General features: G+C 40.6%; 1 protein-coding gene across 13 annotated transcripts in view; it reads right to left on the bottom strand.

Annotated features, from left to right (window-relative positions):
- The window catches only part of MAPK10 (mitogen-activated protein kinase 10), a 236462-nt gene that overhangs the window by 98968 nt on the left and 120638 nt on the right, over positions 1–16856 (bottom strand). For all 13 annotated transcript variants that reach the window (XM_034440428.3, XM_034440427.3, XM_034440424.3 and 10 more), the window contains one exon: positions 9806–9975. In XM_034440428.3, the coding sequence (XP_034296319.1) occupies positions 9806–9927 (122 nt within the window). In that variant the 5' untranslated portion in view covers positions 9928–9975. The remainder of the gene's footprint in view (positions 1–9805; positions 9976–16856) is intronic.

Genomic DNA, 16856 nt, shown 5'->3' on the forward strand with positions numbered 1-16856 from the left:
AGTTTCTTATTTAATGAATCCTGCTGCATCAGTTATCCGTGTGTGCTTTCTGGAGGTGATTTCTGCAACGAACTCTGACAATAGCTTTTATTTCTACAAGGGTGGTTGTAATCAGAGCCCTGTTTCGCTATAGACGTCACATTTTTTTTCTTTATAGAAGTCACACTTTTACTTACTAAGCAGATATACATTAGGGTTTGGAGACTTCATATCTTTCAAGTATTGTGAACTATGATTTCCAACAGCCCATTATCAATGGACAAAAATAGCTAAAAAGGCAGGAAATAATGCCTGCGAAAAGATTTTTCTGAATTCCACATTTCACAGAGCTGTGTCTCAATAACAAGCATCGCGACAAAAGATGTCTGAAACATAAAAGAACATAAATACGAAGTATATGCCTAGGATGTGCTTTTCTCAATAGCATCAGCAAGAGCTAAACATGGGGGTTTTATCAAATGGATGGAAGGATTTGTCAAATAATCACCATGCCAACCTTTTCCTTTTATTGCTGCACAACTCTGAAGCTTGAAAGGGGCCCAGTAATAATTTATATTTCAGTGCTTGAATTTCAATTTTCTCTTGTATCAAAAAGAAAAAAAAAAAAGGCAAGGTTTATCCTGCCTTAAGATTTTCTCTGTGCTACAACTTCTTCCAACTTTGATATGTTTATAGTTTATACCATTACCCCTGCACTTATTATTATGAACTGAGAGGGTGTCAGGCATTCGGTATTTTATTTAATCTGCTTTTAATTGCTTTCTGTATTAAATTACAGACCCTTAATGAGGTAAGCTACAAACCTGCTCCTTGGCACACCAGCCCAGGTCACAGCTTAGATATAGTATGTTGATATAATAATGTATCTTTTTGCTTAGCATGATGTGCAAGCCTTCCATCATTATCTAGTATCATGTCTGGACAAAGCCATTATGGCTTGAATTCAAAAAATAGAATAGAATAGAATAGAACAGAACAGAACAGAACAGAACAGAACAGAACAGAACAGAACAGAACAGAATAAGTGGAATGGAATGGAAAGGAATAGGAATAGGAATAGGAATAGGAATAGGAATAGGAATGGAATGGAATGGAATGGAATAGAATAGAATAGAATAGAATAGAATAGAATAGAATAGAATAGAATAGAATAGAATAGAATAAGTGGAATGGAATGGAATGGAAAGGAATAGGAATAGGAATAGGAATAGGAATAGGAATAGGAATGGAATGGAATAGAATAGAATAGAATAGAATAGAATAGAATAGAATAGAATAGAATAGAATAGAATAGAATAGAATAGAATAGAATAGAATAGAATAATAGAGTTGGAAGGGACCTTGGAGGTCTTCTAGTCCAACCCCCTGCTTAGGCAGGAAATCCTGCACCACTTCAGACAAATGGTTATCCAACATCTTCTTTAAAACTTCCAGTGTTGGAGCATTTACAATTTCTGTAGGCAAGTTGTTCCACTGATTAATTGTCAGGAAATTTCTCCTTAGTTCTAGGTTGCTTCTCTCCTTGATTAGTTTCCACCCATTGCTTCTTGTCCTGCCCTCAGGTGCTTTGGAGAATAGCTTGGCTCCCTCTTCTTTGTGGCAGCCCCTGAGATAGTGGAAGACTGCTATCATGTCTCCCCTAGTCCTTCTTTTCATTAAACTAGACATACCCAGTTCCTGCAACCGTTCTTCATATGTTTTAGCCTCCAGTCCCCTAATCATCTTTGTTGCTCTTCTCTGCACTCTTTCCAGAGTCTCAACGTCTTTTTTACATCGTGGCAACCAAATATACAAAAATATCTCTCTTTCTGCCTTGAAGCTGCCTTTTCATATTGCTCTGTCAGGAGTGCTGGATTATAATTTTGCTGATATCCAGCTCTTAAAAGTTTAAACTTAGCAAAGGACTAAAGAGTGAACAACCACTTGACTCCTTCTACCATATAATTTTCTTAACAGCAAACGTTTAAGAGGAAAGTTTGTACTGCAAGTATACTTGGCCGGAGATTTCCAGTCTCATTTGGTCTGGTTTGGCTTGCAAACTTAAAAAAATATATACGGATTGAGACTAAATTGCCAAAACAGAGATCTAAGCATCTTTCCTTGCTAGGCTTGAGAAAATAATATGTGTTATGTTGGTTCAATGTTTATCATTGGACTTTTGGCACACAAAAAAAGATCAGACTTCATGATGCTTCTATAAAAACAGCAATTTTTTTTTCGTCTGGCATTTTTCTATGCCTGAAGTACTATTTTTCTATTTAGACTTCAAGGGACAATTACTGCAACTGATAGCTGCACCATTATTATTTTTTTAGACAAGTTTTATTGAGTTTTTTTCCTTCTCATCGTACATATTTTATGAAGAGAGTGCTGACCAGGTTACATTTCATACATCTTATATATAGTCCAAATCATCATTATAATATATCTTAATCTTCCCATTTTTTCCATTATTTATCTCTTTTATACATCCTTTATCACAAATTCACCATTTTTTCTCCATCTCTACTTATTTCAACTTCTGCCATATTATTTTCTTTCCTTCATTTTTTATCCTGTTCAATTTTATTTTTAAATAACATCACTTTACGCCTTATGCTTCTTCTCTATTACAATCACTCCAGTTGTTTACATTCTTCCTTCATTTCCGGAAATATCTCTCTGCCCAATCATGAACAATAAAATATTCATCTTAATTTACATTGTTATCAAAATTAATAATATTCTTATATTACTTATTTTCACTTTTCCATCTGCTATGATAGCTGCACCATTAATGGTGAAGGAAAGAGATAACATAATCATAGTCGGATATGAATTGGTTAGATTCCATTCATCCAGGTTTCCTTATTCTCCACAGGGATCTTGGCTGCCCCAGCCCTGCTAACTTTGTATGACACAATAAACTCTCAGGATTCTCTCTAGAAAGCAAATTACACAAACACATTGAACACATGACATAAAGGGTCCAGAATAGAGGTGGTATTCAGCCGATTCGTACCGGTTTGAGCGAACTGATAGCAGAGATCGCGAGTGGGCCCGCTCACCCACCTCGGCTCTAAGCCGTCCTATTTAGGCATGTTTTCAAGACCAGGTGCATGCACAGGTGGTGCACGAGCGAGCAAAGCGCATGTGTGGAAGACCGGGCGCATGCTGTAAGGTGCACACGGCGAACCAGTGGTAATAATATTGGAAACCCACTGCTGGTCCAGACATCCCTTCTCCCTGTCCTTTAGCTTATAGTCATATGTTGGCAGTACAGACATGCAATGTTGATCAGTTGTATGTCAGTCGGGTTTTTTTGAACCTCCCAGCCAATACAAAAGCTCTGACATTTTGCTTTACTTCCATTTAGGGGTTTTTTTTTTTTCTGCCTTCAGAGTGAAAAAGGAAAATAATTTCATAACGGGCAATTTATCTTATTCCATCCATTTCTATAAGGACTCATTGGAAAAGACCCTGATGTTGGGGAAAGATTGATGGCAAAAGGAGAAGGAGACGGTCGGCAGAGGATGAGATGGTTAGAAAATGCCACTGATGCAGTGATCATGAATTTGGGAAGACTCTGGGAAACTCTGGAGGACAGGGGGGGCCCTGTGTGCTATGGTCTATGGGATTGGAAAAAGTCGGACATAACTTAGTGACTGAACAACAAAAAATCCATTTCTGCTTTTTTCTTTTTTTTAAAAAAAAAACTCTTTTGAGGCCACAGAAATCAAACACCAGAATGTCAACGGAGAACTGTTGTGTAGTGACTCCCTAGGGAAGGAGTGTCAAACTCAATTTCATGAAGGGACACATCAGGGTTGTGTTTGATCTTGGGGGGGGGGGCAGGGGGGGCGTGGGCAGGGGGGCATGGCCAGCTTCACGTCACTTGTGTCTGGGGCGCCTGCGGCGGCCTGAGTACTCTGCCAGTGAAAATGGGCTCCCGGGCTCTGTTTTTGGCTGCGATGGACTCCTGTAACCCTCTGCCAGAGGCACTGCAGGCCGATCCTTTGCTGTTTCCAGGGCGGTCCCACTGGCCAGATCTAAGCACCCCATGGGCTAGATGCAGCCCGCAGGCCTTGAGTTTGACATCCCTGCTCTAGGATGTTTTCTTCATATCAGGAGATAAGGGCCATAGAGCTGCTCATGACGTCCATATGTCATGATTAACCAAAGGGAGACATCTTAGCCCAAAGGAAACTAGGACTGTCTGGATTAAAATGGGTCATTTGGTGGAGTTTAAATACTTGCCTCTTGCCTCAGTCAACTTTGTCCTGTGAACAGAACTGATGTGGAATCAAAACTTTAAATGACAGAGCATTAAACCTATTTTTCGTATGGTTTGAATCGGGCTTGGTTGTGAAATAAATAAGCCTTCCAGACCACTTGGGATGCATAAAAGAAAAATAAAAATAAAAAAGTAAATCAAACCCACTCTGAGATTACTTTTAATGAAGCATGGGAGACATCAAATCAAATCAGTCTGTGTGCTTCGTTGGCCGTGAGCTTCTGTTAATGTGCAAAAATTTTACATTACTGGCATTATTTCTATTCTTGGCCCGTTTCCCTGGCTATGACACACATAGAAAAGAGGCAGGTTTTTGGTTGCATGGGAGAGGGACAGTTTAGAAATGTGAAAATGAAATAGATAGATAGATAGATAGATAGATAGATAGATAGATAGATAGATAGATAGATGGATGGTGGGTGGGTAAGTAAATAAGTAAGTAAGTGAATGAATGAATGAATGAATGAATGAATGAATAAACAAACAAACAAACAAACAAACAAATAAATTTGAACTAGTAGAAAATACTTGTAGCTCGGGTTTTAGATTTTGGAAGTGGCTTGCTCTCCAAGCTTGTTTCAATTTAGTTTCTGAACTTTTCATTACCAGACTAGGTAACATTATCATCATCATCATCATCATCAGAATTTAAATATATCTCCAAACGAACAACCAACCAAATGACCAACTGACCATACTGGCACACAAGACATGTATAAGCTAAGGGGAATAGGACAAGAGAATCCTGACGATGATGTTACCTAGTCCAGTAACGAAATGTTCAGAAACTAAATTGAAACAAGCTTGGAGAACAAAACAAAACTGCCAAAATAAATAATAAATAATGTCACAATCTTGACTATTTGATTGGCTAAAGATGAATGGAAGTTGCTTTTGGGTGGGCTGAAGATGAGACAAAAGATACTGCATGACATAAAAAAAGACATCCCTTTGCACTACAATCAACATAACCAGGGGTGATATTCACTTACTTTCCCTACCGGTTCGCAAATGTGCTCGTGTGCGGGCTTCACTTATGCGTGCCATGTCCACACATGCACCCAGCCTTCCGTGCATGTGCTTTGCTGGCACGCACGCCTTCCGTGCATGTGCCTGGCCTCAAAAACGTGCCTAAATAGGATGGCATAGAGCCCACCCATGATTTCCACTACCGGTTCGGGCAAATTGGTCCAAACCGGCTGAAGACCACCTCTGAACACAACATGTGGATAGATGTTGAGGCTACTAGGTAGTCCAGATCAAGAAATCAACTCCACCAGAAAGCTAAAGCTACTTTTATTGAGGTTGGCTAGAATAACAAATCTTACAAGCCTGATGGTGACGTATGCCTCCTTTCTTATATTCCAGTTAATTATGGAAGAATCTGCTTGAGCTACCTCTCATAGTTCTGGAATTTTATAAAAACCGTTTCAACCCCTTTTGTGTAGCTGATACTTCCTGCAAATCTCTGTCTGCAAAGTCATCTTCCATGCTCTTCTCACCAAACCCATAAAAAAAAAAGAAATTCTCTCCATCTCAAGCTATCCTGCAGAGGAAACTGTATTGCACTGATAAAGAAAGGGAAGAAGGAAGCACGTTTATACTGGCAAGATTCTGTCACTCTAATCTTATAATAAAGTCATGTTAGCATTAATAACTCTGGCATTCTGGTCTGGTCTGCCTTAAACGGTTGACAATTTTAGTTTCTGAACGGGGAATTGACCTTGATGGCCTAAATGGCTACTTTTTCTTCTGTTCAATCACGGCCAGTTCTCAGAGCTTGTCTGAATAAGTCCCTGCAGTTATCTTGGCAAGGTTTTTCAGAAATATTTTGCCATTGTCTCCTTCCTAGGGTTGAGAAAAGAGTTACTGGCTCAAGGTCACCCAGCTGGCTTTGTTCCAGGACTAGAATTCATGATCTTTCTGGCCTGATGTCTTAACCACTACAAAGGTCTCTCATTAATGGCTACTTACAGTTTTATAATTCTATGAGTCTAGGATTCTTATTTCTATGACTTTTACACCCACTTACTGTTAGAATAATTCCCAACCTTAACGCACTCCTACTCGAAGGATGAAATAGCAGGAAATGAGAAAGACTGTTTCTGTCTGAGCTAAACCCAATCTGCTGGAAAATATTGCCCTATGAGACACTGTCATATGTTTCTAAACAGATGTGGGGGTGGTTTCAATCCCCACCAGGAGAAGAGAAGGTTGTGGAAGCAACAAACAAATCAAATTCAACTCTGAGTAGATTTGAAGTGTTTTCCTCCTACTGATTCATCACAAATGCCTACTTCTGTTTGTTTTTGTTAGTTGGCAGAATAACAGAGTTGGAAGGGAGTTGGAAGGTCTAGATCTAGCCCAACCCCCTGCACAAGCAGGAGACCCTATACCAGTGTTTCTCAACCTTGGGAACTTGAAGATGTGGGGACTTCAACTCCCAGAATTCCCCAGCCAGTCTGGCTGGGGAATTCTGGGAGTTGAAGTCCCCACATCTTCAAGTTCCCAAGGTTGAGAAACGCTGCCCTATACCATTCTGGACCAATGGCTGTCCAATCTCTTCTTAAAAATCTGCAGTGCTGGAGCACCCACAACTTCTGAAGGCAACTGTTCCACTACTTAATTGTTTTCACTACCAGGAATTTTTTCCTTAGTTCTGTTCTAGCTTCTCTCGTTGATTAGTTTCCATCCTTCTTGTCCTGCCTTCTGGTGCTTTGGGGAATAGCCTGACTCCCTCTTCTTTGTGGCAGCCCCGCAAATATTGGAACACTGCTATATTATGTCACCCCGGTCCTTCTTTTCATTAGACTAGACCAGGGATCAGCAATCTGCAGCTCTGGAGCCGCATGTGGCTCTTTCATCCCTCTGCTGCAGCTCCCTGTTGCCAGTCGGCTCCACAATTGTTAGGTTAGGACAGGTAGAGAAAAAAGGACGCCGCACTAGGAGGAGACTCTATGATGGGGGAACTGGACTTCCAGTTGGCAGAGGAAAAAGGAGGCTGCACTAGGAGGAGACTCTATGGTGTGTGTGGGTGGAACTGTACTTCCGGTCAGCAGAGGAAATAAGGATGCCGCGCTAGGAGGAGACTCTATGGTGGGGGAACTGGACTTCCAGTTGGCAGAGGAAAAAGGAGGCTGCGCTAGGAGGAGACTCTATGGTGTGTGTGGGGAGAACTGTACTTCCGGTTGGCAGAGGAAATCCATGACGCCGCGCTAGGAGGAGACTCTATGGTGGGGGAACTGGACTTCCAGTTGGCAGAGGAAAAAGGAGGCTGTGCTAGGAGGAGACTCTATGGTGTGTGTGGGGGGAACTGTACTTCCGGTTGGCGGAGAAAATAAGGATGCCGCGCTAGGAGGAGACTCTATGATGTGTGTATGGGGAACTGTACTTCTGGTCAGCAGAGGAAAAAAGGACGCCACGCTAGGAGAAGACTCTATGGTGGGTGAACCGGACTTCCGGCCTGCTCCAGAATTGAATGGGGGGCTTCTGGTTAGGACCTTTGTGGCTCTTTGAGTGTTTAAGGTTGCCAACCCCTGGACTAGACATACCCAATTTCTGCAACCGTTCTTCATATGTTTTAGCCTCCGGCCCTCTAAGCATTGTTAGGAAAGATATTCAGTATGATCTTACCATCAAAGCAAATGTCAGAAGAAATGGTTTGTCCTGCATATGAAGAAAGGATTGAGGATCACACTTAAGTTTGATCCATGCAATGGGCATGGAGCAGTCAGCAAATGCAATAGCTCTCCTGCACACATCAAGCCATGACTTCTAAAAATGACTGTCGTTTTCTCACTTTTGTATAACATAAAATTAACTATCAAATTAATAGAAAGGCGATGGTTCATCCATAATGAAAATAGAAAGAATATCCAAAAATCTACCAAAACATTCCAGGAAAGAAAAGGAAGAAGTAGACTATAGAGGGTTTTAAGGCAGTAGAACCAAGCCCATTCATCAGAGAAATACTTGCATAAACCATAGAAGGCCTGATTATTTACACTGTGAGATTGATAAGCCCTTCCTGTTTTATAATGCAACCTTCACAATATTATTTATATGTTTCGCTGAAATGTCAGGTTTTTTTTTCTTTTTCCCTCCATGAAGATGGATTAATGGTCACGTCAACTTTGGGAACCTTGAATTTGTGACCATTTCAAAATTATACAGGATGAGACATATTGCCTGGCAAATCCCAGATTGTTCTTGAACAGCAAAAGGGGAAATTACTCTTCTGTTTGAAATGTTCTTTCTGGAAGGAGCTACAAAAAAGTGTAAGCTGTGCACCACAATATCCATTTGCTAGCGAGTATCTAATATGTGCAGGGAAAAACGAATGCTATTATTTCCAGAAATAAGCAGAGATTAGCAGAGATTAGTGGCACCTTAAGTTTAGGAACATTTTTTTCAAAGTATGCCTTACTTCTAGTATTTTTATAAGCATGGAAGACTCAGAAACTATCATATGTATGTGGCATTAGACTCAAAATACTTTAATTTCTTTTTATAGATGGACTATTAGATTGGCCAGTAGCTGTTCCATGAGTCTCGAGCCAAGCTTCAAAAGAAATCCAGTTATTTATTAGGAGCTTCATGTCGGCATGTTCCTAAGTGAAGCCAGCTCTGATCCTACATAATTTACGCTCCAATTATGACCCTGCTTCCCCCTCCCCCCAGGGTCTGTCATCAATCACATTCGCCAACGGAGCAATTTTGTGGGTTGTAGAGGTCACTCCCCTCAGTTGCTGTAGGTAACCCTGGGATACAGCCTTGAGAGAGATAAGCGTGGAATGTGCATCTGTCTTGGGCTGCTGTGCTATTTCGCGGTTTTCCATCCCCTATGGCAATTCGAGAGCAGGCCAGGGATGCTTTGCGAGTTGACAATTAATCACAGTTAATTTACTTTCATTTGTGGTATTTAGTACCATCCAATGTAGAATTTGGAGGGGGGGGACAGCAAACCAAAATAATACTCATATAATCTTTATGCATCAAGCCATTTTTTTTTTCTCTTGCTTCAACCCTTGCATACATTTTAATTATAATTTAGGGCAACATTCATGACTCATACAGGTAATCCATGACTTACAACAGTTCATTAGTGACTATTTGAAATTACAATGGCCCTGAAAAAAGTGACTTGTGGCCATTTTTCACATTTACGACTGTTGCGGTGTCATGTGATCAAAATTCAGAGGCTTGGCAACTGGCATGTATTTATGACGGTTGCCGTGTCCAGGGGTCATGTGATCAGCTTTGGTGACCTTCTGACCCCAAAGTTAATGGGGAAGCCAGATTCACTTAACAACCGTGTGTCTAGTTTAACAACTGCAAGTGATTCACTTAACATCTGTGGCCAGAAAGGTCGTATAATGGGGCTAAACTCCCTTAACAAATATCTCACTTAGCAACAAAAATTTTGGGCTCAATTGTGGTCGTAAGTCAGGGATACCTGTACTTAATGCATACCAGAGGTGTCCTACTCAATTCACAAGGAATATAGATTGAGAAAAACTGAGCGGATCTTACCAAACTATTCCCTGAGCTCCAGAGCCGATTGGTTTTAAGTTCTGGTAGCGTTTGAGAACTGTGAAGGTCGAGTCACCTACTTCCACACTGTAGAACTGGTTGTCAACTTTGCTTTTACTCATGTTGTAGTATTTGGCAATATATGACACATCCACTTGTTTCCCAAATCCCTGTCATGAAGATGTAGAAAAGAGAGAAAGACAACAGAAAGTCAATAAACTTGGAGCATAATGAGGTGCTCAAAATACATTGCTAATTTCAATATTCAGATGTTTATATCTATTCCCAGTTCATTAAATACCTCAGTAAAAAAGGAATTCAGTCATAATTTTTGCTTAGAAAGATGAAATCTAACTTTACAAAGCAAGCTGTAGACAAAAGATCTATCAGGCTGAGCACAAGAGTTTGTATACCATGTTTTCCTTCTGTGGACAAGAATTTCTCAGATATGTATCCCCCGTTTGTAAATTCTAAAATATGTTTGTAAATAGGAGTTAACAAAAAATATATATATTTTCTTGATATTTGGTGTGTAAAGTAAAAACTGTCTGTTGTGCACTTGATACAGCGCTGCCAAAATGCAGTCTTCCTCAGAACCTTACTATGTGACACCTCTCCTGCGCGAGCTGCACTGGCTTCCTGTGGTCTTCCGGGTGCGCTTCAAGGTGTTGGTGATCACCTTTAAAGCGCTCCATGGCTTAGGGCCGGGGTATTTGCGAGACCGCCTTCTGCCACCAATAGCCTCCCACCGGCCAGTTCGCTCGCACAGAGAGGGCCTCCTCAGGGTGCCGTTGGCCAGACAGTGCCGGCTGGCGACCCCCAGGGGGAGAGCCTTCTCTGTGGCGGCACCAGCCCTCTGGAACGACCTACCCCCTGAGATACGCACGATATCAGATCTCTGGACTTTTCGTCGGGCCCTAAAAACACACTTATTCCATCTAGCTGGGCTGGCTTGATCCCGTCCTCTCAGTTTTAATTGATTCGGTTTTAATTTGGGTTGTTTTAAATTATTCGGGCCAAAATTATTTAATTGTTTTTTAAATTTTTTATAAAATTTTGTATACGATGTTTTATTTTGGCTGTACACTGCCCTGAGTCCTGCGGGAGAAGGGCGGTATAGAAATAAAAATAAATAAGTAAATAAATAAGTAAATAAGTAAATAAGTAAATAAGTAAGTAAATAAATAAATAAATAAATAAATAAATAAATAAATAAATAAATAAATAAATGTAAATGTGAAAACTTTCAAAATGGTGAAATAGATGTCATTAGCTCACCAATAATTATTTATGGAAGCATGCTTGAAAAATAACTTGTACATGTAATTTACTGTGGTCATCTAGTTCAGGGGTGTCAAACTCGATTTCATCGAGGGCCACATCAGGATTGTGTTTGACCTCAGGGGGCCGGGGTGGGCATGGCCATAGTAGCCAGCTCGACGTCACTTGTGTCATGGGCGCCTGTGGCGGCCCAATTGCTCTGTCAGTGAAAACAGGCTCCCGAGCTCCGTTTTCTGCTGCGACAGCTTCCTGCAACTCTCTGCCAATGAAAAAGGAGCTCGGGAGGGCCACTCTCCGTTTTCGCTGGCAGAGGCACTGCGGGCTGGTCCTTCGCTGTTTCCAGGGTAGCCCCGCGGGCCAGATCTAAGCACCCAATGGGCCAGATCTGGCCCATGGGCCTTGAGTTTGACACTCCTGATCTAGTTGAAACCTTAATTTGCCAAGCGGCATACCTACCAATTACTTTTGTCGCATCTGGCATGGCCATTTTCTCAGACATGGTCTTTCTGTCAGTTCAAGCTAGATGTTCTTCAGGACAGCTAATCTTAAGACTTTTATGGCTCTTGTTCCATTTTTGCCTGCCAAAAAGTTTTTGCACTCCAATCAATTAAGCCTGCTTATTTCAGCTCTCTTTCCCCCCACTGCTGGTTAGATTTAGGGCTATTGATCATGGTAGACAGTTTCAGCTGTAAATTTATGTACTCACTTCTTACTCACAACAAAAGATATTGCTCCAGTCAATAATGGACGTAAGATTTTAACACGGGTTGTGGCAAAAAAAGAACAGGAGCAGCGTTTCATATTATATTTCTATTACATTTCCAGGATTAAATCCTAGTGCAAAGAGGAATTTTTCAGACCATTCAAAATGTGCCCTAAAATAAATAAAATCTCAAGGCACTGAAATCCACAATACATTATTATTTATATTTCTCCAATATCCTTAGTACGTTCCTATGTTATAATAAAAATGAGATTTGAGGTTGATTTGTGTTCATGTGCTTGTACTTTATTTCATAAATTAACATGTTCTTTCCAACACATTACTATCGTGTTTTTCAGACTATAAGATGCACCGGAGTTTAAGACACACCACGATTTCGAAGAGGAAAACAAGAAAAAAAATAGTTTTTGCCCTCCCCGGCCCCCAGGAGCACTCTGCAGGCTTCCCAAACCCTCTGTGCATCCCATTTTTGTGAAAAACGGGCCTGTTTTTGGCAAAAACGGGATGCGCGGGGCGGGGTTTTGAGAGGCCAAAAATGGCTGCATTCAGTTTATAAGACACACCAACATTTCCACCCTCTTTTTCTGGGAGGGGGGGGAAGTATGTGTTATACTCCGAAAAGTACAGTAATTATATACTGCCTGACAAGAATAAAAAAAGTAGTATCACAAATAATCTGTGCAGAACAGGAAGACTGGAAATAAAAGCTAACAAAATGACAACAGATTAGGGAAGAAAACATTCAATATCATTTAAATAACATTTAAATAATGAAGAAATAATGTCAGAATAGAATAGGCCAAGTTTTTCCCTGGGGCAGCACCCATTTAACCCGGGAAACAGAAAGCAAAGACATTTCTGCCCAAGCAGACTAATTCAAACAGATAGTAAAGAATCTCTCCAGATTTCTTACTGTAAGTCATGCTTATCTTTAAAAATGAGCACACACATTCTGAATTGTATTTGGAAATTTGCAGAGTTTGGAGCAGGGGCAAGGAAACGACTGGGAGGATATATATAGTATATCTTAGAACCAGTTTGATCTAGTGGTTAAGGCACCAGGCTAGAAAGCCACAGACCATGAGTTCAAGTCCTGCCTTAGCCACGAAAGCCAGCTGGATAACGTTGGGACAGTCTCTCTCAGCCCAACCTACCTCACAGGGTTATGGTTGTGGGGAAAACAGGAGGATGAAAGTGTATTGGATATGTTTGCCCCTTGAATTATTTATAAAAATAATAAAGGTGGGAAACGAATGAATGAATGAATCCATCAATGATCATCTTTGCAATAGACCAAGATTAGGAAAGCACTCAACATTCTTAACCTTCAGTTGAAGACATAACTAATAAAAGGTTCAATTACTGTAAAGTAACAAAACATCCAGAGGTGGGTTTCAGCAGGTTCTGACCAGTTCTGGAGAACCGGTAGTGGAAATTTTGAGTAGTTCAGAGAACCGGTAGTAAAAATTCTGACTGGCCCCACCCCCATCTATTCTCTGCCTCCCGAGTCCCAGCTGATCAGGAGGAAATGGGGATTTTGCAGTATCCTTCCCCCGAAGTGGGGTGAGAATGGAGATTTTACAGTATCCTTCCCCTGCCATGCCCAAGCCACGCCCACCAAGCCATGCCACACCCACCAAGCCACACCCACAGAACCAATAGTAAAAAAAAAATTAAACCCACCACTGAATACATCCTACTTTACGTGTATAAGACCTGCTATCCTTATAGCCTTTTCCAGTAAGAAAGTCATTTTCACAAGAAAATAAAAAGTGAAAACGAAAGTTATAGCTACCTTCTAAAAAAAAGGGTTATTGTAGTTGCATGTTAAACTATTAAATTTAGTTTGATCATCACTTTTCATGAAGATAGACATATACATTAACTTCCTTGATAACTAACCAAAGGAGGATGCTTTACTTTTTATTTCTAAGAAAGAACTACTAAATTATTTGCTGCGCACAGCTTTATCCAAATCAGAATCCGCTTGAATGAAACAGTTGAGCTGTTTCATTCAAGCCACCGTTTGCCTGGAGTTGAAAAAAGAAGTGGAGTAAAAAATTGGCTGTCTGCTTCAGATTGTGGTGAACCAATCAGAAATGGATGATGACCACAAAGAAAGCACAATGATGGAGAGCAGGAGGCTATCACTAACACAGCAGCCACACATAGAAGTCCTAACCCTTCTCTTCAGTCTCATTAATTGTCCATGGCAGCTTGCCTCCAATTGAAGAGAGAAACTTAATACTAGGATTCCCCGCATTAGGAGCTAGGAGCCGTGGTGGTGCATTGGTTAGAATGGAGTATTGCAGGCTAACTCTGCATTCCACTGCCAGGAGTTCGATTCTCACCGGCTCAAGATTGACTCATCCTTCCCAGGTCAGTAATATGAGGATCCAGATTGTTGGGGACAATATGCTTACTCTGTAAGCCACTTACAGCGGTATATAAGTCTAAGTGGAATTGCTATTCCTGATCAAGCAACGATAAAGGTAAGGGTTTCCATGTCAGTCATGTCTGACTCTAGGACAGGTTGCTCATCTCCATTTTTTTGGCCAAGGGAGTTTTATAATTTCCTCTTTTGTTTATTTGTTTGAAAACTACAATTATCATTAGAGTAAGCATTGAGTGGTGCGGTGGCCTAGAGGTGGAGCTCTCGCCTTCACAATCAGGAGGCTGTGAGTTTGATCCTAGGTAGAGACAGATATTTCTCTCTCTGGGAATATATCTGCTGGGGAAAAAACTCCGCATTGGCAACAGGAAGGGCATCCGGCCAGTAAACACTCAGCTGCATTCGGTTCCCAGACTCTACCCGGCAAGGGATTATGGGGTCGTTAAAAGAGGATGATGATGATGATTAGAGTAAGCATCAATATTAAAAGATTAAGATGCAGCTTCAGGGATGTGTGCCATATAGTAGGGGTGTATAACCGGGGGCCAGGCTGAATGTGGTTTCCTAGAATTTACAACTTTTTGAATCCTTCAAAAATTATAGCAAAATTGTAATTTTGATGTGACATGAAGAGATGATAACTAAACATATTAAATAGTAAATATGAACAACTTTTAATTTAACTACAGTTAAATTTAAATTTAAACAGCTGGTGTTTGTTTGTTTTTTAATAGTCCACTTCTTCTCCTCTTCTTTGCTTTGGTAAAAGGTAAAGATTTCCTTGTCTGTTGTGTCCGACTCTAGGGCACAATGCTGATCTCCTTTTCTTGGCTAAGGAAGCCAACATTGTCCCAAGACAATTTCCATGATCATGTTGCCAGCATGGCTACACGCCAAAGGCACACAGAATACTGTTATCTTCCCACCAAAGTGGTACCTATTAATCTACTTGCATTTCCATGCTTTCAAACAGCTAGGTGGACAGGAGCTGGAGCAAGTAATGGGGACTTACTCCATTGCACGGAGCTCAGGTCTTGAACCTGGGCTGCCAGCTGACAAGCTCAGCATCTTTAACTGCTGAGCCACAGCAGCTTGATCTCAGAAAGATCAAGCATCCGTAGATAAATACACTTATTCATCACAAAGAAGTAAAAAGAAAGAACCAGCTTCCAGTGCACAAGAAAAACTGATTAAATATCAGGGAAGGAAAAGAGTGTATTTTCATTGCTAACACATTGCCATGTGCACATTTCAAGTAATTCTCCTAGGAAGGGGTCAGGAAAAATACTTTCTGGCAATAATTATTTGTATGTTACTATCAAGAGAATTAAAGTGGTTATCACCATCGACACATGCACATCTCTAGGCAGCTACCCCAGTCCCATCAAGGGCTACTACCAAGGGGTTGCCTGGATCTGTACCATTTATTAATCTTATTTTTGGCTCAACACTCCAAGCTTCAGAACTAGCTGGAAGTATACACCATTTTAACGTTAAGTCTCCTGTTTTAACGTCCCTCTGTAAGAAGTTTAAATGCAGGATGGACATAGCTGCTCAGCATTGCTTATCCTCCCAGGGAATTGATAAAAGAAAGGGTCCGTGTTAGGATACTGAATTTTGTAGCTGGAACAGTAAAGTGTACAATAGGCCAGAACACAAAGTTGTAGTTGATTGATGCATGAGCCAATCTACACTATGATTATCTATGGAGATTCTCAGTCATCCAGGTCATTGTTGTCCCAAAGGTGCTTTTTCAAGAGGCAACTGGACTTTCTGGTTTTTCTCTGATGATGTTTTACTTCTCATACAAGATTCTGAGAGCTGAAGAATCTTCTTGGATGAGAAGCGAAAGGTCTTCAAAGAAAAACCAGAAAGTCCAGTTGTCTCTTGAAAAATACACTATGATTAGTTGCTATGGTATACAAGGGGAGTTTCTCTTTTTCCCGACTTTTTTCTTCTGTGTGTTCTGTATACTGTTTAATTTACCTCATGATGTTCTTGTGGTCGTGACTATCTTGTGTTTTTTCTTTCCGGATGATGACAATAAAGATTACAAATTTGTGTTAGTGTCTCTGACTTCATCTGGACAGCTGCTATGCAATTCCCTAACAGCCCACCTCTGCCCAATTTGTCCAACATTTTTTCCAGTAGATCCCAACCCTTATTATTATATTTGTGGACAAGAAGGGAAAACTTATGCATTCAATATCACAGGCTCTTCCTTAGATTCTTTTAGCGCACGGTGGCTTCAATCGTCTGCACATTGATGCCATCAGCAATCTGTGAATCAATATTTTATCAATATACATTAGCTATGGATGATTGTAAAAAAATTGTATCTCCCATTCAGCAAAACTTTTACTGTACAACTTCATGAGGTGGTGCTCATTTAACATCTACAATTTGGACTGGCAACTCAGTCGTTAAAGAAAGCAGTTTCTAAGTGAAACATCATATGATAACTGTGCTTTCAATTTTAAACAGGACAATCCATACTAACCGATAGCAGTGGCAAGCACACGACTGGGGGAGAGATGCTGTGAAAGATCATAAAAGGGGGCATTGGTCACAAAATTACATTTTCCTCACTGTCATAATTGCAAACGATTGTTAAATGGGGCAGTTATAAAATGAGTACCTGTATTTGACTACCT

Source organism: Pantherophis guttatus, chromosome 8 (assembly GCF_059756535.1).
Source record: "Pantherophis guttatus breed Tessera chromosome 8, ASM5975653v1, whole genome shotgun sequence".
NCBI classification, from domain to species: domain Eukaryota; kingdom Metazoa; phylum Chordata; class Lepidosauria; order Squamata; family Colubridae; genus Pantherophis; species Pantherophis guttatus.